Source organism: Garra rufa, chromosome 25 (assembly GCF_049309525.1).
Source record: "Garra rufa chromosome 25, GarRuf1.0, whole genome shotgun sequence".
Lineage (NCBI taxonomy): Eukaryota > Metazoa > Chordata > Actinopteri > Cypriniformes > Cyprinidae > Garra > Garra rufa.
The window spans coordinates 30,723,373-30,749,824 of NC_133385.1; the positions used below are offsets into that span (position 1 = coordinate 30,723,373).

Here is a 26,452-nt window from a genome sequence, read left to right on the forward strand (position 1 = left end):
TCTCCTGCCGTAGCTTCCATATCGTCCATTTACTGTTGAGATTTTGTTGGTGAAATCTGGTCATTTCAGTTCCTATTCCCAAGCGATCTGGAAATCTGTGTGAGGGACAAACGATTTCCTCACATAGATGTCGAAAAATTCAAAGAAGCAGAAGACATAGAACCAAGAAGTCGAAGAAAAGGAAGTTTTCAAGTTTTCAAAGAAGTTCAATGGGTTTGAGTTGTTTTAATAAAATGTCACGTTGACCAACAGAAAGTTGCTTGGTTTGAAAATTACTTATTTGTGAGCTGTGCTTTATACATCGCTGCAATATTGACAATGCCTCTAAAGTTTAATCGAAATCTCTATAATATAACTCATAATTAAAAAAAAAAAAAGCACTCTTACAAATTTATACTAGTATCCCCAGCCGTAGCTTCCAGATCATCCATTTACTGTTGTTTTGCGAAATTTTGTAGGCAAAATCTGGTCATTTCAATTCCTTTTCCCAAGAAATCTAGACATCTGTGTGAGGGACGAAAGATTTCCCCACTTTTTCGCAAGGAGTTCAGGTTGTCTACAAAAATTTGCTGCGTTGACTGACAGAAAGTTGTTTGGTTTGAAAATGATTTCCTTGTGAGCTGTGCTTGATTTCCAGAGCGATTGATGCTTCTGGCCTCCAAAATTTAACTGAAATCTCTCTAATGTCATTCATACAAAAATAAATAAATAAATCACTCACTCATACAAATTTCTACCTGTATCTCCAGCCGTATAGCTACCAGATCATCCATTTACCACTGTTCACGAAATTGGTAGTGGTAAAATCCAGTCATTTTGATAGAAATCCAAGTGCTTTGGAAAGAAGATTTTTCCATGTAGATTTAGCAATGGGTTCAAGTTGTCCACATGAATTTGACTTACAGAAAACTGTTTGGTTTGACACTATTGACAATGGATGTTTCTTACCTGCAGAATTTCACAGAAATATCTCTATTTACTGTTATTTGCAAAATTTTAGGGGCGAAATCCGGACATTTTCATTTCTATTCCCAAGCGATCTGAAAATCTGTGTGAGGGACAAAAGATTTCCCCACTTGGATTTCACAACGAGTTCAAGTTGTTTACTCAGATTTGTCATGTTGAAAACGACTTCATACATTGCTGCAATATTGACAATGGATGCTTTTGCCTCCAAAATTTCAAGTTGTTTACTCAAATTTGAAAGTTGCTTGGTTTGCAAATGACTCCTTTGCTATGCTTCATACATCACTGCAATATTGACAATGCCTCCAAAATTTTACCCAAATCTCTCTAATGTCACTTATACAAAAACAAACAAACAAAAAAACACTTGTTCAATTTATACCAATATCTCCAGCCGTAGTTTCCAGATCATCCATTTATCATTATTTGCTAAATTTTGTGGCCGAAATCCAGACATTTAAATTCCTATTCCCAAGCGATATGAAAATCTGTGTGAAGGACAAACGATTTCCCCACTTAGATTTTAAAATGTTGTTTACTCAAATTTGTTGTGTTGACTGACAGAAAGTTGCTTGGTTTGGAAATGACTTCTTTGTGAGCTGTGATTCATATATCGCTGCAATATTGACATTGGACGTTTTTGCCTCCAAAATTTCAAGTTGTTTACTCAAATTTGTCACGCTAACCAACGGAAAGTTGCTTGGTTTGTGAGCTATGCTTCATACATCGCTGCAATAATGACAATGCGTCCAAAATCTGTCAAAAAAAAAAAGTCACTTACACACACAAAAACAAAAAAGAAAGAAAGAGAGAGAAAAAAAATCTGTGTGAGGGACAAAAGATTTCCCTACTTAGATTGCACAATTGGTTCAAGTTGTTTACTCAAATTTGTTGCGTTGACCGACAGAAAGTTGCGTGGTTTGAAAATGACTTCAGTGTGAGCTGTGCTTTATACAGTACATTGCTAAACTTTTGACAATGGGCTTCTTTTGTCTGTGAAATGTCACAAATGCAACCGTTATAACTGAAATGGACAATCGTAGTTGACTGATTTGGAACATTCTAGATAATCACAAACACTATGCTACACAATTTGCATGTGAAGTACGTGACTAGCTAATAATCTCACTAGAATTTGGTGTTGCCGTTTATGTTGCCAAGCTAATGGCACAATTATAGCACAAAAACACACTGCAAATAGAATAGTCGTTTTAATTTTATATTTTCTTTTTTCTGAGAGGACAGTAGTGTAGGTCTTCAAACCAGCACTCAAACTACATGTCGGAGCACTGCCCATAAGGCTATTAACGCTTATGTCCTTTTAAATGTTATTATAATTAACCATTTAAATCCATATTTTACAGAAAAAAAAAATATTTGTTGCAATTATGGGACTGTCTTATCACTCACTAAGTTTTAGTGCAGCGTAGAGACCAAGGAGTTGCCAGAAGTTGGGAAATGGTCAGGAAATACATACTCAGAACCAAAGATAGATGGCCGAAATAAAAAAAAGTGATATCATTGTAAGTGAAATACTATTTGTATGATAAAGTCATCGTAAATCACGATTACTGCTGTAATGTAGATCATTCCCAGCCTCTGCGTATCCTCAGCCGAGGTGAAGGTAAATAGTTTCAAAGGCTAGCCAAGAAAACAAAAAAACTTTCAGTCAAAACAGATGGATTTGATGTCTGAATGAAGACATCATGAGGATGAAAAAGCAAAACATTTTAATTACAAATAGATTGGCTGCTATGATGTTGTTGTGTGGTCTTTTTGTAAACACCAAAGATTTGCTTTGAGACTAGATGGAGCTGTTCCCTTTGTCTGCCCTCCAAAAAACAGAATTACACAGGGCCAAGCCAATGTTTGTACAGAACACCAAACTCAGGACACCCCCAGGGGCAGAAAATGTTTGGTCACATGCCTTGTTCTGGCCTCAGAGTAGCGTAGCTAACGTTGTTTTTCCTTTTCTTGTTACTAAGCCCAAAAGTCAAGGATTCACTTACAATAACATTAAATAATAGGCCGCTGTTTTTGATCTCACTGGCTTTACCAAAAAAAAAAAAAAAAAAAAGAAAGTCTCATTGTCTGACAATAACAGCGTGAAGCACATTTTCAGAATGGGAGGACGGCCAGTTGAAAATGTATCTGCATAAGAACTTTGGAAGATTACAATCTTCTTTCTAAATGCATATAATGCAATAACAGTGCATTTTGATTATCTCCTGTGTACTTTTTATATCATTAGATTGTGGTGTAGAGCTCACCATCTTGACTTTTCAACCCCTGGCAAGCCTCAAAATAAACATACTCTCTGTTTACAACCCAGTGAAGACCTGCTGTTGGTGTTTTCATAAACTGTGACATCAGTGCATCACAATAAAGCTGAAAAATAGGATATTGCTTGTTTAGAGAGTATTTACTCTTAAAAATGAAATACAGACATCATATTGCAACAAAATAAACATGAAGGCACCATAAATATATAGATAATGGCATGCACTTCACTGTACCCAGAGGAACATTTACTTTCTTGCTTATAAGTTGTTCATTTAAAGCTCATGCGGCTTAATGGATTCCAAATTTTCCATTTAATCTCATATATTTATTCTAAAATCCCAAAGAGAATTAGGCAAAGACAGAGGCACAAAGGTTATATTTAAAAGATAGTTCAAACATACAGTACTTACCGAACATACTCAAAATATATATTGAAATTGATTGATTGATTGATTGATTGATTGATTGATTGATTGATTTTCCTCAAATGGCAGTGGCATCCAATGACCCCAGTGGACGTTTGTCATTACATAGGCAAACACATTTGTGACCCTGGACTAAAAAAACAGTCATAAGGATTTTTAAGAATTTTTTTGAAATTGAGATTTGTACATTTATACATGAAACAAATAAATCCATTGATGTATGGTTTGTTAGGATAGGATAATATTTGGCCGAGATACAACTATTTGAAAATCTGGAATCTGAGGGTGCAAAAATATCAAAATATTGAGAAAATCACCTTTAAAGTTGTCCAAATGAAGTTCTTAGCAATGCATATTACTAATCAAAAATTAAGTGTTGATATATTTACGGTAAAAAATTCACAAAATATTTTCATGGAACATGGGTTTTTGGCATAAAAGAAAAATCGATTATTTTGACTAATACATTGTATTTTTGGCTATTGCTACAAAAATACCTGTGCTACTTACGACTGGTTTTATGGTCCAGGGTCACAGTTGCAACCTTATTTTGTCATATTTTGTCAAGTCATACAGGTTTGGAATGGCATTAAGGTGAGTGAATTATTGCATTTCATGATGACATTTTTGTGTAAACTAATCAAATCTGGACACATTTTTTGAAACATTGTCGAGATCTTAAACTTCTGACTGGGAGATATAGGATGTAGTTTGTGGTTTATTCTCAGGAAAACTTACTGTATAAGAAGCATGTGCTTCTCAATTCTTTCCATTTAATCGCATAGAAATAATTCAATCAAACTCTTATTTTTCTTTATATGGGTTTCTTACATTTGTGGATAATGAAATGGTCTTTACTCTAAAAAAATCACCTTTAAAATTAGTTTTTACATACATTTCTTCAATGGCGTTACATTATTTCACCTTTCTGAGTTTATTATGGCTGCCACAGGCCTAGCAGACCATCTGCCTGAAAGTGTCGAGTTAGAAAGATGAGTCCTCGGAGTGTCGTCCAAGCTTGACGTCTCACCTCGCGTGTGAAGAAGACAATAAAAACGATGCTATTCGTGGAAAGTGAGCCGATTCTACAAACAAGAAGCCTGTTCACTCCAACGACAACAGCATTGACGCTAACTCCCGGGCACCGTTCGTCTACACCAGGGACTGCATGGCTTCTCACACAACAAAGTGCCAGCTGAACTAACATAACCGGGATTCAATTCTCCTGCAACCATTTCCCATCCAGTATCCACTGTGCGCAATTAGTACTAAGGCGTTTCGCCCTGGCCAAGAATTGTGATTTTTTTTTCCTCCCTTTTTTTTTTTTTAACCATACCAACCCCCCCAGTCACCAAAAAAACAGTCCAATTATAAGGAACAATTCATCAAGTTGCAAGCACAAGTCTTGGAACGGCGTCAGCTACAGAAAAACAAAAAATGTGCTTCTAACAGTAAGGGAAAATCTGTCTTTACAATCCCTAGGCTTCTCACTGCCAACTTTGTGCTGGCTGTTGGGTGAGCGGAAATGAAAGCGTGCTAGATTCTACCCCCTGGAGAATAACTCTAACCCTGCAAAGCGCAAATCAAACATACAATCGACGTCACAGGAAACCATTTTGAAGCCTAAAACCTCCCAATGGAAGATCCATTTGAGTGCCGCGGGTATGTGCGAGCCGCTACGCCTCTCTCTTTCAAGGCTTCAGCCGCAAAATAACCCAAACCATACCACACCGCCAGTGCTCTGAGGACAGGGTGCCTTTCTCTTTCCTTCACTCCCTCCCTATTGCAGTCGCTCCTTTCTCGCCATCCCATCTCTCATTCTTGTACTCACTTCATCCAACACACGCAAAACTTTTCTTCTTCTCCCACTCTCTTTTGTCTGCTGCTTATCAACAAACACATGATTGTTTTAAACAAAAAGGCAATTGTGGATCAAGTTTATGCAGACTAGAGATTGAGGAACGGCAGCGCTTGATTAGAAGCACCAATTTGAATCAAGAGGTCTTTTTTCGAGACTCCCCTGCCCACAAACCAGGAGTTCTGGAGTCAGTAATGATCTGTATCGTATTGTGTTTAATTATCCAGGATCTGTGTGAGGCCTGGTGCCAAACCCTTGAGCTTTCGCCTTAGAGGACCACATGACCCCCACACCTCCCCTTCCAGCCTGCTTGACATTTGAAAGATGGGTTGAAAGGTCAGACCCCAAGCAATCAAAGAAGTTTGTTTTGGGACTCCTTTCCCCCACTGGCTGGGGAAAGGCCTTGCCATCACCTCGCATGCCTCCCTGAGAAACAAATACGTCCTTAAAGATCACGGTGGGTTGAGGCCACACATTTGGATCGGTCCAGGGTAGGCACCAATCTTCACCGCTGAGCTAAAGGAAGTGGACGCAAATGAGAACCAGGACACATCAGAAGGTTTCCCTCTGAGCTAAAGGTTGGCTGAGGTTTCCAGAAATGTACAATTCATACACCATCCCAACAAAAACACGTGAAATTCTCTCGAGGGGGTTTGCATTCCAATCACCTATTGGTCCCGCTTGAATGAGATCAGAGGATGTGTGTGTGTGTGTGTGTGTGTGTGTGTGTGTGTGTGTGTGTGTGTGTGTGTTCTTTCAGTGATTAACAATGCAGTGCTGCCTAAACTATTCCCAGCAATCTGTTTGAGTAAGGCCAAGGGGGGCGTCACATAACCATTAAATTAAAAACCACAGCATTCTCAGACGTTTAAGAATCTCTAAAAGAAATTCTCTAACATTTATTGTATCTCCCACCCCGATATCACTTTATCAGACTCTAATATTTCAAGTGACGCAATTCAATTAACCTTTCAGGTTCTCCAATTTGCAGTTTAGGTGGAATGTTGAGGTTCCTGGCTGAAAACAGAGAAGAATAAAGCTGACATTTGGCATAACCTTGGATAAGGAGAACCTACAGTGGTACAAGAAGAATGGACACTGTCTAAATTATTCTCATTCTTACGATTCTATTGATTATGTATTTTAAAGGAACAGACTGGGTGGCCACATACTGTCAAGACTAAAACTCTAGTCTAAAACCCTTTTCTGTCACATTCAGAACATCAAAACAGCCCCACCTCCTGTTCTTTGGGTTTCATTATGATTATTAGCTTGTTAGCTTGTTTAAAATGCAAATGCGGTTCTTGAACAGCTGCTTTGGACAAAGACCACCCAGTGGGTATAAGGCATTGTTGATTGCAGATAAGCAGTAATGGGGTGCCGGGGGACCTTATTTACCCCTCTGAGGCACACCACTATACAGGAGACTTGCAAACACATCACTAGTAAAAATAAAATAAAATAGTGTCCCCATTTGGGTGTAATAACGTGTGTCAACATGAAACCGATCTGGTGTAAGAAATGTAAACGTGCCGGATCAGACATTTTTTTCCCATGTTGAGACGTGCAACAAATACACAGTTTTAAGATTTGACTGATTAGTTGATGTTTGGGTTCTGCTAGCTCGGGTTGGAAGGCTTTTTCCAAGAAATAAATCAATGCAGGATGTCTCGAATCAACTGGCCACGTACGCACTGCCACTTAGTTATAACTGCGGCTATATCCAAAATCACCCCCTATACCCTCATTTACTATTCCCTGCTTGAAGGAGTGAATGAAAACGAGTGAGTGAAGGACACTGAGTGCACCGGAAAGACTGGCGCTTTTGCATAGTTTATGCTTGCTGTTTAATAATCATTTATTTGTTTAAGAAACTGGCAAACTGGCAGTTCCAATAGAAAGATTAAAGGATTTATCTTGAACTCTGTCATGGAAATTATGTATAGACCCTGGTTAAACAATTTAGTAAACAATTTACAATGAATTTGTACCTGTGTTGTATTATGCTCTATTGTGCAGTGGACAAGCAATTTGTATAATGAATAAATGGATGATTCAGCTGCAGGTTCCATCTTCTGGCGAGATGTGGGAATTCAATCGGCGCTTCGACTCACAGAGTGTATTATGGGTATTCTCTAGCCGTTGAGCGTGCACCGGCTGTACACTGTTTTTTATGCTGCATTGTGGGATTGAATGAGTGCACCCAAAAACGTCCACTAAGGTTTCGGGCACCACTAAAAATGTCTGTCCCCAAAGTAGGGGGGCGATTTCGGATCTAGCCTGCATAATTATACTGCTTATTCTATTCAACCAAATTTTCATTAAACTTAAATAGTACTTACAGAATATAATGGCGCTTTTCCATGGCATGGTATGGTTTGGTACGGCTCACTTTTGGGGGGTTTTCCACTGTGTACAGTACCCAGTAAATCTGTACCCGACTTGAATCGATCCAAATCACTCACCTAACGTGCATTAATTTTCTTTTTTTAAAAGAAAATCCTGACCCCAGACAGACCCGTTGAAATCAGACCCGAGTTCGACTCGACCCGACTCAAACGTGAATAGTATTTACGTGTGCACAGCCTGAAAGAAAAATCCTGGTGTCTGGCTAACTGATTTTCCTGCCACTTTTCCATTACTTTGATTTATTTAACATGTATTTAATTTATTAAAACTTTGTATTATTGCCTGCCTGATAGATAAAAGATATTTCTGAGTTTGGCTTTCAATTGTGACCAGTGGATTGGAAAAACAAACGCAATAGCATGTTTAGTGTAAATAGACACTCAGTTAAAGGTATCGGGTCTTATCGAATCCATTTTGAAAAAGCACATTTATTTTAAATTACCTAAGACCCGAGGCAACTAATATCAACCCATATCCAAGACACTCAACAAAGTTTTGGACCCAAACCTGCTCTGGTCTCGGGTCGGACCTTGGGTTTTTGAATCCAAGTGGACCCCTGAAGATCTCCAGTTCCAAGCGAGCCATACCAATACTAAAATGTGACGTGTAAACACTGCAGATCACTGATTAGTCAGAGAAAATTGCACTACTAGCATCACTGATTTTGCGACACAAGACACCAAACCCACTAGATTTGTATAGTCAGCAACAGCCACTGCAGTATCATTTGTTCGCACAACTTTTTTTTAAACTACTTGCTTTAAACAACGGTCGCATGCAACTTAAAAAAAGAAATGGCTGTAGACAAGGTGGTGGCTTAACTGAAATGATAAAAAGCGGTACTACACTGGAAAAGCAAAGCGTGCCAAAGTAAAGCGAGCCAAGCCGAGTCGTATAGCTTTGTGCCATTATATACTTATAATTAATTTGAAAACTATTACAAGTAAATCATTTAGAGCAGATTTAAATGAATGAATCATTTTGTGAACTTGATTAACCAATTTGTTGAAAAGGTTTGACATTACTACCCAGGAAGCGAATAAAGATTAAAGAATGAATGAATGATGCATTTATATAGAGCTTTACAATCATATAGGGATCTCTCCTCAACCCCCACCAGTGGATGATGTGATGGCAGCTATGGTACAACACACCAGCTACAGGTAGTAAAGAGAGAGAGACAATCAAGTGGATGGGGATTATTAGGAGGCCATGAGGACCAGAGGAAGGAATTTGGCCAGGACAGCAGGGTTACACCCCTACTTTTTACAAGAAGTGCCATGGGATTTTTAGTGACCACAGTCAGGACCTCAGTTTAATGTCTCATCCGAAAGACATCCGAAGGTGCTTTTTGACAGTATAGTGTCCCCATCACTATACTGGGGCGCTAGGACCCCTGCTGGCCTCACTAATACCTCTTCCAACAGCAACCAAGTTTTCCCAGGAGGTTTCCCATCCAGGTACTGACCAGGCTCAACCCTGTTTAGCTTCAGTGGGCAACCAGGCTTGGGTTGCAGGGTGATATGGCTGTGGCGAAGTAGTTCACTTCCAGAACAAAAATTTACAGATAATGTACTCACCCCATTGTCATCCAAGATGCTCATGTCTTTCTTTCTTCAGTCATTAAGAAATTATGTTGTTGTTTTTTTTTTTTTTTTTTTTTTTGGAGAAAAACATTTCAGGAATTATCTCTATATAGAGTACTACTTTGGTGCCCATGAGTTTGAACTTCTAAAATGCAGTTTCAATGCAGCTTCAAAGGGCTCTAAACGATCCCAGCCAAGGAATAAGGGTCTTATCTAGTGAAACGATCGGTCAGTGACCACTCTGTGCATTCAAGACAGTTAGGGTATGTCGAAAAACTCCCATCTCATTTTCTCCTCCAACTTCAAAATCGTTCTACATTGCTGCAGAAGTACCGACCCAGTGTTTACAAAGTGAACATGTGCAAAGAAGGTCAAACGCCCTTTACAAAATAAGGTAATACAGCAATATATGACGATTTCAAAGTAGGAGTAGAAAATGAGATGGTAGTTTTTGACATACCCTATCTGTCTTGAACGGGACTGCACAGACAACGGGGTGAGTACATTATCTGTAAATTTTTGCTCTGGAAGTGAACTACTCCTTTAAGAAGTAGATGTGGCATAATGAGAAGTTCACATGCTCTGATGTAGCATCTGGTGAAATTGAATATAATGAACTATTTCCCGAAATCCTGATTAATTCCTCTCCTTTGTAAATGTAAAAAAAAACAGCATCATCTTTAGGTTTGGACAAATGGAGAGCAGGTGCTGAAACAGCATACACAGCTGGTTGTTGTCACAAATCTTAAAGACTTTTAGTTTACAATTGTGTTGGGTTTGTTTCTTATGTTGACTCTTAAAAAACATTGCACCCACTGTTATTCTACAGCACCAAAAACCTCCTATTCCTAACTGCTACTGACATCTGTCTGACAAGCCAGTTGTTTACATTAGATACTCTTTTCGTAAGAGGGAAGATCCTCTACTATTTTTATTTGTAAACTATGGTATATTAATAGTATGGGACACTGAACAAAATATAAGCTCTTCCCCCTGCATAATACAGCTGTGCATACGAGCACTTCGATAACACTGCTGTTTGTGCACTAGGCCAAGATAGAAAATGTGGGGTGACAGAGTGCATTGGCTGAGCTCAAATGAACCAACAGCAACCTGGGGGTGTCAGGAATGTCTATGGCTCCTGTCCAACACTCCCGCTCACTATGGGCCTGCTCTGGTTGTCTTAGAGAACATCTTTCAGAGACACTAAAACGCGTAGTGTGTGCAAAGGTTTTATTTTTATTTATTTTTTTCACAAGATTTGTCTCGCAGCTATTTATAGGAAGAGTATTTATCAGCCCATCCTTTGCTGGAGATCACTCAAGGTGGCAACATTTTTTGGAACTAAAGGAGCATCTACAAATTTGCTGGAGTTGCCAAAATTGAACACTTGCCCATTAGCTTCATGATCGACACTCAAATGAATGTTGTCTACAAGAAATTCTGCTAGGTTTGAAGCTGTGGAGAGATTGTGTTTATTTTAAAGACCCAGATGTGTCTCTCCAAGGCCTGAGTATCACTGAAAAACAGCCACATCCATGAGTCAAGAATGACAACATATTTTATTATCAGGGGATGGAGCCCCCATTACAGTATGAAACGGCAAGACCACACAGGATGATTGCAAAAGCTTGCGTTTATTAAATAGACAATAACCGTGATATATTCATATTGTTGAAAAAGTTGGTTTATCTTTCTTGATAGATCTTATAAATTCTGCTTCTCTGAGAGAAACAAGCTACAGTTTATAATAGGTCATCTGAGTAGTGCGTATTTTGAGAACACTAACAGAGATACTCCCTACCAGTAGACGCTTTGCAGGTATGCACTTATGTGCAGCCAAAAATGTGGGTGAAAGTTGACCTGTTTGCACAGTCTTAAGGAGGAAGAAAAACTATTATCAAACAGATGAGGGATTCTGCATGTTGGTACATTTTATGGACCAACATAATCAGAATAAAGCATTGACAATATCATATATTGTGTGATTTAGGGTTAGGGTTAAAATTGTTCTGGATAAGCGAGGTCCCAACATCAGTGACAATCTGATGCAGCCAAGAGTGGAATGATGAAAGTCAAATCTCAAGTTACAGCTAGTCTTGGGAGTGTGCAGAGTTTCAATTACGTCATCTTCTATCTTAAGCCGATGATGTCATGTCAGTTCCAAACTTGGCATAAAAATTAGGTTCATGCCCACTTTTCTTACAAGAGCCTGTGTTAAATATTCAACCCTCTTCCATTAGCTTTCCAAGGACGAACAGCGAACACGGCTCACTGTCAATTTCATGAGACATTAAAGAACGAAAAGATTTGATGGGAGAAGAGCATGCGTGCTTCGGATGGATGACGCATCTTCCATAATCCCGGAGTTCTGTATTCTTTTCCCCTACCTCCTAAATTCTGAGGTCACATTTTGTTTTTATGACCAGTAGGGGAGCATCATTTTAAAACAAAGCAATAATCCTGGAAAGCAACCATATTACTCCTATTACTGCTGGTCTGAGATCAAGGATCCAAGGCTTCCCAAATCCAGAACATTATGGTCAATATCAGCGTGTTGGGAACATTATGTTAACAAATCAGGAAATCTGTGCCAGCTGTGTGTGTAAAGCTCAGTTAAATGCATTGTGTTTCAAGGTTTTAATAAGGTTTGGGCAAGAGAAGGGGAGTTGATTGGGTTGTTGAGGGGAGGGATGCTGGGACGAAGGGGGCCAACCTTGGCAACCGCAGCGAGACTTCCCGAATATAACGTAGGCTCTCCTCATTCATTCAAGCAATGAGGATACTGGACAAAAATCCACCGTTCTTTCTTTGTTGTCCAGCTGGTCCCTTACAAGGCATATTTTGTCTTAAATCAAATTGCTTTATTGCAACGCAGGGGGTGCTTGAGTACAAGCACAAAACAGTGGGCAAATGTTATCAATATTGACATTCTCCCTGGCGAACACCAGGTTGGCTGGGTGAAGTAAGCCGCTCTGGTATGAGAGCTGGCAAGCTTTTATCCAACACATCTGTGGGGAATAGCTAACTCGAGAGCCAACAAAGTTGAAGAAAACACAAAAACAAGTCATGCTGTACTGTTTTATTGGAATTGAAGTATGCAGTTTTTTAACAGAGCTTTCAGGAACAACATTAAGAGTATGATTTTGCACGAAGAACTGGAGAGTCACTTCATTAGATTGACAACTTTACCGCAAGAAGTTCATGAACTACCTTGACGATCCGCAAGGGGAAAAGAAAAACAGTTTGGAGGAGCTTAAAAGAAAAAAAAAGAACCTTGCAAGGAAGACCTTTGTTTAAACAAGTTTCGGAGACCTTTGGGAAGGGAACATAACCTGAAAGACTTTCATGACATGGCAGATGCTCAGGAGTGATCATATGCTATGTAGACATCAGCATTCTTTGACAGAGCACATGATTCTATCGGAGTAATGGATTTCCAAGCCTTTTCTCAGGCAGTCTGTCTTTCCATCGAGTCAGATCAGATCGCTGCAAACGGCCCTCTATGGACGCTGGTCGGATCACTGTAAATGGCTCTTCCTGCACAAATACATAATCTACAATACACCACATTCTTCATTCAGCTGTTGCCTCTCTGAAGTCATTCTTCATTCAACACTTGTCTGTCTAGAGGCCAAACCATTCAGTAACTCCTCCTCTTCTGGGATCTGGTTTCTGCCTCTGACGCTCGTCCTCCATGAACTTCTCCTGCATCTCCTCAACAGAGCCCTCCTCGTGCTTCTTATCCTTCTCGAGAAAGATATCTGGGAACTGGAAGGTTTGCTGCTGAGCCTGTAAGAAAAGCAGGAATTGTTGTATCAATTGTTGTCATGAACACTGTCATCTTTATGTTGTTCCAAACATGTGACTTAGTTCATGTGGAAGAGTAGTACATATATACACTTGTGAAATCTTTAATGCTTGATGTTCTGAAAGAAATTGTTAATCCATTTCACTTCACTAGACAGAACACCATGCCCTTTTCCACAGCTCTGCTCTCCAACACCACCTCTAAAAACTCCAGAAATAAATCGATGGCCACATCTCAGGGGTCTGGTCCTTCTAAAACAAAGTCAATTTTTTTGAGAGACCGGAAGGGGGGATAGGCCTTGTACATGACAGCATGTACTAGTGCTGCCGGTCTGTCTCCATACCAGAGACCATCAATATTGTTCCAAAGATAAAACAAGGTGTGGCAACAGCAGGAGGAAACAGGGATTGCAGTGATTTAACAGCTAATGAAAAGCAGTGCCGTTCTGAAACAAATGCTTCTAATGGGATGAACTATTACTTTGGCCTGTTCTTAGTAACAAATGCAGTAACATTTAAGTTAGCAAAATAACCAAAGAATAGTGGAATAAAAAAAGGAGGAGGAAAAAAAACAAGTGAAACACTTAAAATCAACAGCTTGGCCTCCAAGGCTCAGCAGTGGCACTCCAACCCTACCATCTAGGAATGCGAAACCCCACACTATAAACACAGAGTCCAGCCAAGTGAAAGTACAAGAACCAAACTTATTAAAAACAGGACCTTAGTAACAGAGTACTAAAATGGATGCCAAAAAATGTCTGTTCCTTCACCTGTAGTAAACTCTCCTTGAAAAAAACCCGACTAGGGACCCGTTCGCATGACAATTCAGGAGTGCAATTCAAACGTTTGGACGTTCTAGCCCTGACTGATTAACAAAAACAAGTCACCACATGATTGTCCACCCAAACATTAATGCACCTTAAACAAGTGCCTTATTGTTGGCTAGCAATAATGTTTATACATAATGTGTATAAACTCCTGTCTCGGGCTATGGCAAACACTTCCGCAGTTTGATTTAGTAACAGAACAGTATTAATATTACTATTTCAAATGTAAATGCAGTACTGCACATTCACATTTATTATGTAATAAAACTAGTCGTTAGGAACAGCACATAATATATTATCCTGAAAGTACTGGGTGCATCAATTACGCATTGACATGTCTCATTTGACATGTCCAGCCTCACCCTGTGTGTAAAAAAGTACAATTATCTGGAAAAAAAAAGGGAAGACTAAAGCATGGAACAAAAATGTTGTTGTTGGGTTCAACCCAACATCTGTCCCTGTTATACTAACCGACCCTCCCCCCATCCCTCTATAATTCAGGCACTGAACTTACACCATAAACTGAACATTCAGTGGCTTTACATCAGGGATAGACATGCAATCTGAGCCCCTGTGAGCAAGTTTCTAATTATATTAGGAGTTAATGGCTGGAAAAACAGTAGTATTGAAAACAAGTAAAAGAAAAGAACAGGAAATAATGCATTAGTGTTTCATTAAATGCACTGATGCAAGATATGTTACTGCTTTTGGTCTTAAAGGATAAGTTCACTTGCAGAATAAAAAGTTTCTGATAATTTACTCCATGTGATCCAAGATGTATTTCTGTCTTCAGTTGCAACGTTGCAAGTTTTTTGAGAAAAACATTTCAGTATTTTTCTCCATATAGTGGACTTCAATGGGGATCAACAGGTTGAAGGTTCAAACTGCAGTTTCAATGCAGCATCAAAAGGCTCTTCACGACCCTAGCCGAGGAATAAGGGTCTTATCTAGCGGAACGATCGATCATTTTCTGCTTCATGCATTACGTAATCACACTCGAAATGTCAACCGTGGAAACTTCAACAAAAAATGCCTCCATTTAATTTTCTCCACCAACATCAAAATCTAATGTTATTGTTTTACCTTTTTTTGGTAAAGTGCGTTTGACTTTCTTTGCACGTTCGCTTTGTAAACACTGGGTCGGTACTTCCGCGTACGTCATGCGTGAAGTCCAGCTAGTGCAAGACAAGCATTTGTGGTTAAAAAGTAGATACATTTTTATTGTTTTAAGAAAATGACCAATCGGTTCGCTACATAAGACTCTTATTTCTCAGCTGGGATCGTGTAGAGCCCTTTGAAGCTGCATTAAAACTGAAATTTGAACCTTCAACCAATTGGCCACCACTGAAGTCCACTATATGGAGAGAAAACTTCAAAAACCTTAATTTTTTTTCCTTTAAGACATTTCATAAAAGTGGCACAGACTAACACATTCCTAGGAGGAACCTGAGTCATATCTAGCAACCAAAATATCAAACTTGAGGGGGTGGACTTGGGCCTGTAAGCAACCACCTGGTAATGCCCAGCAATTACTCAGAACACCCAAGCATCTATCAAGCAATATCCAAACAATCATCCTGACATTAGGAACTACTCAGGACACCACCTACTAGGAAATACTTGGAAGGTTGTCATAGTTTGTCATCTAGCATTATGGTGGAAAATTGTATACTGCAAGCACCACTCACAATTGTAAAAATGTATTTATAAAAAAAGGTGGGTGGACAGGGGAGTGTTCAGGAAACCTCTTTGAAAACAGGCCTTTCCATTTGGTGACTCTAATGTCACAGTGATCACAGACTTCACCTTTCACCCGATTAGTCTGGTTTATATAGCAATTAGTAGCCCACCATTAAAAGTTCCTAAGAGTTGGTACCAATGACTAGAGTCTGCAGTCACCCCAAATCAGTAACCGCCCTAACACTAGCACTCTTGGTGAACTCTAGTGACTCACATCCCACAATCACTTCCACGATCAGTCAAACGGGAACAGCTGGCATGACTTGGGCCAGTCTGAAAGGATTAGCAGTAGATGGGGTTTCCGTACATAAAGCACCACCCTCTCCTCTTTAGTCGCTGCCTTATCTCCATTGTTTGCTCTATGACGATGATGGCTGAACTGTTAGACAAAAGCAGAAGCATAGACTTTTTAAAACATGTCCGATGCTCTTCATATTTTACTAGCAAAACCCTCCTGCGGGAGTGGGATCAAGATCTGGGGGGTATGCCGATATTTCCTCAGAGATATTCATTTTTCTTCTCATGTTGATCTCCATTTCTTCTTGGCCAATCGCTGCTACGAGAATGGAACAATGACAATTGTGATTTATTTCGCACCAAGTAGTCAAAGCCAAACAAAATATATATAAATCTGAGACAATCTTTGCATGTGACTGCATTTTCAGGACGCTTCATGACGAGGGCATGTTTGCGTAATGTTGGAAGTCTATTAACAAGTTCATTACCAGACAGGAGAGCAGGAAATGCAGGGAAATGCTTGTAAACAGCTCCCTCTGCCAGTCTCACTGGGTGGGCCACACTGCTACTTCCTCTGAGTCCACAGTCTTAGCTGACAACCGATACTCTCTAACCACAGATATTTGGCTGGCCTAAGATACCTCATATCTCTTGGTCTTGACGCACACCATACCAAAAAATGAGCCTGAATCAAGCCAAAAGTCACAACGATGGTGGGATAGTGGGGACAGGCTTCTGATAAAGAGATGATTTGTAGCTTTAATGGTTCTTGCAAATCTAAGTGGTAATTCTGGGCAGCTCTATGGCTAGACAGAAATTCCAGAGCTAGTCTCAGTAGCGAAGACCCAGGTTGGGTCAAACAAATGGAAAACTCCCAGACTTGACCACAAGGGAGGAGCCGGATATTCTCAATGAGTGCATGACCTCTACTCCATCTCAATAAACTCGCAAATTTGGTGTGACCTTTAAACCACAGTGACCAACAAAATGCTATGTGGATGGGTTTATTTATGTAAAAGTATGATTGTGTTTAATTGGAATGCAGTCTATGTAGAATCCAAAAATTTGTAAAAACAATATGGACAATGGGACTATTTGGGATTATTGTAGCATTGCATTTTTTGGGACTACTGTAGCCCTTTTATATTTGATCTAAAAAAAAAAAAAAAAAACCATGGGTTTGATTCCCACACAAAGTTTAATTTGAATGTAAGTTGAAAAGACAATTACTTCTACAGGTGTGGAATGGAACGAATGAGGCAAGTTTTCTGCACCAAGAGCACTGGTCAGTCTTTGTTTCTGAATTTGTTGCTCCCTCTGTGAAAAACAGCACAGAGCATTAGTGCTAATGTAAAGCGTTTCAGAAAGAACGAAGGATTTGGCCCATCTGAGGCCCAGCTGAGGCCTATCTGGGCCCGTGCCAGTCTGTCTGTCTGCTCTGCTTCACTCTGACGCCTTGACTGCCTCCCAGCAGAGGACCAGCGTTTGTGCATAAACACTTCCTTCGGGCATGGGTATAGTGGCCCAGCTGTCAAAACCTGACTGGCCACAGCAGTAGAGAACATGATTCATGCAATTCGTTACCCATGCCAAGACACAGCTGCCCTGCCAAACATGTGTGGGGGTCCAGAGCCTTTGTTCCCAAAACCACTCTAATGAATCCTCAACGCCAGGGAAAAGTGTGCGGAGGGAAGAATTAAACAAAACATATTATATTTCCTCAACGAGGACAGCCATAAGCCAGACGTTTTTGTACCCATTACTGTAAAACAGAAGCAGGTTTCCACTGCAACTGGGGTACTGTTTCTCGTACACACTGGCGTAAACAATCGGCTGGCACACAGTCTGGCTTGTTAAATCATTACGGTCAAGCCAAGCGGTCAGTCTAAAGAAGGGGTGGCAAAGTCTCCATTCAGAGCAGTATCAGCCCTCATGTCATTTTAAGCCACTGAGTCACTCGTTCCATGTTTGCAGCGATGACAGTTGTGACCAGTCGACTTGTTCAGACTTGCCCAAGTACTGGCTATTTTTTGGTTTCCCAGGATATTGGACCCTGTCAACAGCAATCAAATATAACCCCTACTTTCACATGTATGCTTCTGAACCTCTCCCTCAATCTCCGGTGTAAAAAAGAAAAGAGAGGGGGAAAGCAACAATGAGAGACAGAGATAGAAGCAGGAAAATTGAGGAGGTGGTACCATAACAGGAAAAGCATTGCTAGTCTGAGTAATTTATTTTGAAAATGATACTGAAATAAAGCAGGGTGGTGCCTAGACATCGAGAGACTGATGAAAACAGTAATAGGGTGGAAAAAGGTCAGGTTTAATAGCGTTTCATGACAATAAGTGTTTGAAGTAATGCTAAATGAGAGTGACTTGAGGGAAATGCGAGAAATACACAACTCATAAAGGACGTGGAGTGGAGGTGGAGGCAGGGCTTCAATATCATCTCCTTTGCTTGTGTCTGCTGGCACTCACAGAGGCTGTCTCGTAGTGGACGTACACTAGGGAGCTGAGTGTGTGTGTGTGTGTGTGTGCGCTTCAAACAGGATGCCAGAGACCCCGCTGGCCTTTCCATTATTCATGCTGTGCTTCTTTCATCCGAACACAGCCTTACGAAAGTCCTTGTGGTGGATGAAATACTGTACATTTGCAATTAAAAATTGCAGTTGAATAAAAAACTCTGCCTAAAAATGCACAACCAAGTCTGATAAATGGTGTCAATGTTTTGCACCTTGCCCACTATTGAATAAAATACCATCAAACATTTTATATTTTCTACAATGACAAATTTACCTCACACCTTTTTATCTATAACAAATGAATAAATCATATCTTTTTGATGTATAATGTTAAACTTACACTATACGTTTTCTATACTAACAAACCTAACTAGTAGCTTTTTGTTAAATAACGACAAACATGTACCTTTGCTATAATAAAGTGAAAAATTTACCTCATATGTTTGCTACATTGACAAAGTTACCTTGTACATTTTTAGTTCAACAATACAATGATAAACTCACCTTGTACCTTTTCTATTTGACAAATTGACCTCACAACTTTTCTGTTCTACAATACAATGATAAACTCACTACGAACCTTTTCTATTTGATGCAACTTACCTTGTATCTATTTTGTTCTACAGTACGATAACTCAACGAACTTACCTCTTAACCTCTGTTCTACAGTTCTATAAGAATTGTGCATAATACCTTTTCTAAATTACAAAGTTGGATATTTACTGTTGTACAATGCAGTGATAAACTTACCTTGCACCTTTTTAAAAGATAAACTCACCTCGCACCTTTTCTACTCTACAATACAACTTAGCCAGTTCCTTTTCTAAATGACAAACTTACCTCATACCATTTCGAAAAGACAAACCTACCTTGTACCTTTGCTATTTTACAGAACAATGATAAATTTACATTGTACCTTTCCTAAATTACAAACTTACCTTGTATCCCTTACTATTCAACAATGCAATGATAAACTTACCTCGCAGCTTTAAATGATAAACTCACCTCTTACATTTTCTACCTTGTACCTTTCCTAAATTACAAACTTACCTTGTACCTCTTACTATTCTGCAATGCAATGATAAACTTACCTCGCACCTTTTAAAATGATACTCACATCGTACCTTTTCTGTTCTACAGTACAAATGACAAATGTACCTCATACCGTTTATAAAAGACAAACGTACCTTGTACCTTTGCTATTCCACAGCACAATGATAAAGTTACCGTGAACCTTTTCTAAATTACAAACTTACCTTGTACCTCTTACTATTCTACAACACAATGATAAACTTAGCCAGTACCTTTTCTAAATTACAAACTTACCTCATACCTCTTATAATCTACAATTGTATACTTCAAAACGTGTTTGAAGGCATGCAACACGTGAACGGCTCATAGACATGTCAGTTTTCTTCTTTCATTACTTTGGCTTACAGTACTCTGAACTGCAAGGAATACATGACAGCAGTGTTGTAGAGCCCTGCATTCATTCACCACCACTGAAGCCAAACGTTGCCATCTAGTGTTGATAAGATCACAATGTGAACTTTCACGAGCCATCAACTTAAAACAGCAAAAATTGCAAGGGTGTTAATTTGTGCAGGGCAATTGGTGGGGGAGATGTGTGTAACAGGAAGGAACCCATTTGAATAGAAAAACACTAGTGTGCCTTAACAAGGTTGAGTTTCACTTGGTTTTGTTCAGCGGTAATTGAGCAGAGTGTGCTCACAAGTTCAGGTGGAACATTGCGATCCGATCTGAAAGGTAGCCTGGCTACCAGCTGATCCAGACCGAAACACGGCCCCAAAAAAACAACGACTCAGCAACAAGCTCTCAAACAACAACAAACATTCATTAGTACCAACAACAGTTGCCTTTTCTTGCCAACTACTGATGCTTGCAACAAGACCCTTGTAGAAAAAGCAGGGGGGACGACTATAAACACAAGCGGGCAAACTTGAGTGTTCCCGCAAAATCTTGGCTTTCAAGAAGGGATATAGTTAAGCAAAATGCCAAATTTTGTCAAGTTACACAACAGTACAGATCAGTGAAATTCAGTGTAGGGGGTAAGTGGTTCTGATACAATAACATGTGCTATGTGCATTACGCCAGCCAGCGCGGGAAACTACAGACGCAACATCAACAAACAGAACCTTTATACCAGGACCGAACAGGTCACGGCCTTGCAAAGGGAAGCACAGGATATCATTGCATTTAACTAGAGCGTTACTTGCAAAGCGGTCGTACGTAAAGCCTTGATATTGTCTCAAGAATTTATGTTGCTTAAGATTTCCCTGACCCCTGTCTGGACCTCCCTGTTCTGGCATGGCTCCACGGTGCCCTCATTCACCTCGCTTCATGTGTCGACTCCATCCGTAACCCCCTCCTCCTCCTTGATGAACTCTCTCTCCTCCCGCACTCCTCCCCACCGTGGGGAGGTCTGATGAGAGAGCGGCCGTCAAGGAACCGTACTAACACACGGCTTTTTCAACAAGCCTGGAGTTTGTAAAATCTGGGGGGTTCGGAGAGGGGGGACTCGAGGAGAGCGTTCCTCACCGTATTGCCTCTGGAATATTAGCTGATGTAGTGCGTTGGGGGGAAGGGCCGGCGGGGGGAACCGTTGAGGGTATCCAACCACAGAACACTCCCCCACATGTGGTGTCAATTAGGAACAATCTTGTTTTTACCCACCACTGAAAAGAAAGGAGGGCTTTTCTTGGGCAGTGTTTTTTTTCTCTCTTCGCAGACCTGCTGGAGGACAAGAAAGGGGCCGGAAATTTGGTTTCATATCAGTGTTTTTCGCCGCAGTCTGAGATTTCTTAGCTCATATGTTATTCACGCATAAATAAGCATGACTTTCTGAAAGATTGAACAACAAGGAAGTAGTTCTCTCCTGAAATGTTATGGCACTGTATCTGAATGAAGACAAATGTGAGGAACAGGATGCAGTAATTCTCTGGATGCAAGTCCCTAACTGGGTTTATGAGAAGGTTAAATTGACGGCGGCGCAAAGCCACACAGGAAGTCATTCAACTCTTGTCAAGAGGAAGTTCACCTTTAAATATTAATTTGTGTTTTGCTTGTGTATCCCATTACAAGCTGCTCTGTTTTGACAACTTTAATTATTTATCCCAGCCTTGATTGATGGCTGAAAAAAAAGAGAGCAAACAATCCGTAAAGAAGCAAACCGTAAAGAAACAAAAGCAGCTTTCCTAAATGAATCAAAGGAGATCAGATTAAGGTATTTTCACACCGGGACACTTCAAACGCGGTCGGTATCAACAACCCAGGGCTCAGCCCAAAAGCAGGTGTGAACCCAGTAGCACGGTTCGCCACTGGATCGCGACCAACGCTAACGTTCTGATGCCCCAAGAAGCAATTCTCCCATCCGCCCATGATAATAACCATAGCTCTCTGAGAACTTTGTACTATAATTCCTGCACAAAGTCTGGCATGTAACCAAAGACGACCTCTTGCCTTCTTGGCCAAAGCCAGAACCCAAACTGCCGCCTTTCTTAGGAGGGCAGGGGCGAATATGTGGGAGAGACAGAAACTAAACAAGCAGCGATGGGACTCAGGGAGTCGAACACAATAAGGTGAGGGCTTCGCATCAAAGAGTACCTGTGCCTCAGGGTTTTTTAAGGGAACATAAGGTGTGATGTGCTCTCAAAACGAAGAATAAACAAAAATGCAGGGAACAAGCCTCCCATTTCTCATTTTATTTAATAACTTAAACTAAAAAAAATGCATCTGACCCAAGCACCCATAATCAAAGTCTTAAAAGGTTATTTTACAGTTGACGCCTAAATTATGGCTGAGCGATTTTCTCGATTCATTCAAATTTAATGTTTTGCCACAATTTTACTTTTTACTTAAATCATGTTGTAGTTACATTTTTTATAAGTTGACTAGTTAAAAATCTTTAAAAAAGGCACTTTAAGAAAATCAAGATGGCCAGAAGGACCACAAGTACAAACAGGGATTTTAACAATGCATATCAGACCCTTTCAAATCCGGGCCCCAACAGGATGACACTTACCAGTTGAACGTATGCCACTTTATAATCTGGCCTCTTCACTCGCTGGTTTAAGTGGTTTCGTTTCTTGTTTGTACCTTGTTAAGAGAAAAAAAAAAAAAAAGGTGATGAGCATTTAATTAAAGATTAGTGCAAATTGCACAAATTGCAGATTTACAGATCTGGCCATTAAAATTGCGTCGCCTGACCTATATTTCTGTATATGCTATTTGCCATATATTTAGCAAATATTGTAAACGACAATTATGCCAATAAAGTTTTGACTTTATGATTGCATTAATGCCCGTGCGTGACCATAAAAGATTTACAAATGGAACTACGTGAATGATTCACTCGTCAATGAAACACTATATATGTTATCTATTAATTAGACGAAATAAAATGAATATATATGTTAAATTCAACCTATAAACTGCATTCCAGTAAAAATCCCAGCGATATAGCATAATCAAAGCTTTAATGGCATGTCAGCATTTATCATTTAGATTCAGAATGTTAAGAGATCGAAATGAAGGGAAAAATAACGAATATAAACGAATAATACAATTATTACGGAAAAAAGAGGATCAATTAATGGATAAGACTGTGGGATGCATTATGTTTCTTGCAGGGCTATTTAATTTGAAGTACTTTATGTAATATTTATCCATGATAAACTTTTGAATGCTGTCTACATCACGCACAGACAGCATTCGCATATACAGCATTGCCTATTGTTAATATAATAACTTAATATTGTATTAATTTCTATAACAATTAATATAATAATTTCTTAACTCAAAAATAAACCTATCTCTGATAATCCTGGGTTATGGTCACGCAGGTTTATGCATGCATTAAACATAAGGATGTCGTTACCTCGACAAAATGATCTCGTGGCCACGACATAATATGACGTTCCCACAAATTAATATCCGATATACAGTAATATGACGTTCCCACGAGTTTATATGTCGTGGCCATGGCAAACATAAGTGAACCGAAGGTGTCCCCTCCAGGTCACCGTACAAACGAGTCTTTTAGCTTGCAGCGATGTTTGCTGCTGCTTCAGTTCAGTGCGTTACATGACTGACCCCTACTGATCATGTCTTTCCTGTGTCACTGTATTTTCTGAGATCCCTCAGAATACACCGGCGTCACGCGAGACCACTTTACTTCCCGCGCGCATTTAAAATGGCCAGATCTGTACAGTTCTATCATGACAACTTTCAGAGGGTTTGGTATGGTAATGTATATGACAATGTTAATGTTTTTGGTCTTGGCGGCGTAGCAGAACAAGTACTGAGACTTGCTACTGCCAATACATCTATAACATGTTGCTGTGAGCATGTACAAAACAATACTGCTGCTGCACATATAACATATGCATATCCCCCATATGTAGCATACATGATCATAGCATATCTATTAGGGGTGGGCGGTACACCGGTGTCATAGTCAGCACCGGTGTGACATTGCGCCACGACATTGATTTTCTAATACCGTCAATACCGTAATAAATGTGCCTCGAACGGCTGCATTTACATCAATAATAGCTAATTCTAAATAATAAGGCATTAAATTTTCTTCAAACATTCATTTGTGGTCTGAATACCTGTCCTTATACTATATATCTTGTTGTAAATAAAAAAGTAAAACATATTCGTATCAGCTTTGCAGGTGGTAGGTAAAAGGGGAGTGGCCATTAAACGACTGGTGAAACACCGTGAAGAAAGGTCGGGCCTGTAGCCTATACCAGGGGCGGAGTGGCAATCGGGACGACCGGGACTTTTCCCGGAAGCCGGCCAAAGGATTTACACAGCGGATCACAAATTGAGCGGGCGGGAGGCGAACGCGACCGGCCTGTTTACTTTTACTTTCGATTTTGCGATAACGCACACTCTGGGTAAAGGGAGCAGGACATCTTATAACGTTAATAGATATTTGTCAGTGAGCACAAGATTGCAGCAAATCCTCCAGTCTATGTTTGTAATCTCTCTTTACTTTCGACCCGTGATCATTCAAATCTAAAGGTCACTGTACACTGAGTCCGAATTTCGTATGCGTTTTTTTTTTTTTTTTCTCAAATTCGCCATCCTTATCAAAATGCTTATTATGGATGCGAAAATGCAGAAAATCAAACGCGATCCGTTTTTCTTTTTTATGACGGACGAAAGTTTCAGAGGCAGTGTGTAAACTCGATTAACATAACCTGTATTTTTTTTTTTACGTGCAAAAATCTCGGACGAAAATTTCGTACTCATGTGTGCAATGACATTAACTCCAGCAGCTCGTGTTGGATGCAGTCCGCGTTTTTCCCCACAGAATTGGTCTACTTTTAAACTGTTGCCATGGGTTGATTTCCCCCAGTTATTTAAAGGTTTAAATATTGCAGAAATTAAATTTCAATAAAAAAAATTTTTTGTTTTGTTGTACACTGTTAAGTAAGATCTTTAGGTTTTTTGCTAAATAAATATGTTAAGAATGCATACTCTCCCATGTCTGTTTTTGATAAGGATACCTACCATTTACTTATTATATTATAAAAATATTAACTTTATTCACATACTAAAGGGACAGGACAGGCTACTCCTCCCAAAATGTACCAAAAAAAAAAGTAATACCGTGATATTATACCGTCACCGTTCAAAAGATGAAAAATAACGTGATATTAATTTTAGGTCATATCGCCCACCCCTAATATCTATACAGGTGGAGCTGGGGAAGGGGAAGGGTTTTTGAAGTGCACTGAAACTTCTGCAGCAAGCACTAGCCAAGTAAATAAATGTTGAACAGCAAGCTCATTGGCTGCTGATACAAAAATAATCGATTAGCTGCAGCATGTGAGGATGTCATTATGTCATTAGAATGTTAACGTTTCATTAGAACTTTAGATTTAATGAAAACTTGTCTTTTACTTGTCTAAAAAGTAATAAAACATTTTGCAACAAAGCAATTAATATTAATGTGCCTGTTTAACAACTAATAAATCAACCTGAAATATCTGATCAATGCTGACTAGTAAGACCTCAGGGGATATAAAAATAACCTCTCTAACTCACTACTCTATAACTGTGTTGCAGCTGGGTATATTTACATTGACAGAATTACACCTTCAAAGAAGATTGTTATGTTTTGCAGAACAGCTCAGATATCCAATATGTCTTTTAGGGTAACGGGGGGTTGGGTTTATCTGTTAAGAAGCCCATGTCTTCAGTCCTGTTAACTGTGGAATGCGTGTTAACCTTTTCCCAGCTGGCCATGATGTAATTGCACAAAGCCTGCTGGGTAATATTCACGAGAACCCAGAGAAAGAAGTCAAGAAATACATCTGAACCAAATCATTTCCAAAAAAACAAGACAGTACAAGAAGAATAAAAAGATTAAATCATTAAAAACATATGACAGGACATACCCCGTGGGTTATTTTACATTAAAATATCTTTACAGCATGACATTCGGTTCATTCAGTCTGAAGGGTACTTCAGCGAGTTTAAAAGTATTGTATTTCATACTACAAGTTCATAGTTACCATGTCTACTAAGCTCAAAAAAAAAAAAAAAAGACCAGAAAATACACCAAAGTGCAATTTAACTGTGGTCCATGTAATAAGTGCTAGGCCAAAATATACAGTTGAAGTCAAAAGTTTGCATACACCTTTCAGAATCTGCAAAATGTTAATTATTTTACCAAAATAAGAGGGATCATACAAAACGCATGGTATTTTTAAATGTAGTACTGACCTGAATAACATTTAATAAGACATTTACAT

General features: G+C 39.4%; 1 protein-coding gene across 1 annotated transcript in view; it reads right to left on the reverse strand.

Annotated features, from left to right (window-relative positions):
• Positions 1-12,594: 12,594 nt before the first annotated feature.
• Positions 12,595-26,452, reverse strand: part of mrpl23 (mitochondrial ribosomal protein L23) — a 32,490-nt gene continuing 18,632 nt past the window's right edge. Inside the window, exons 4-5 of the mRNA XM_073832142.1 lie at positions 22,705-22,778; positions 12,595-13,319 (exon numbers count right to left, since the gene is read on the reverse strand). Of these exons, the coding sequence (XP_073688243.1) occupies positions 13,155-13,319; positions 22,705-22,778 (239 nt within the window). The 3' untranslated portion in view covers positions 12,595-13,154. The remainder of the gene's footprint in view (positions 13,320-22,704; positions 22,779-26,452) is intronic.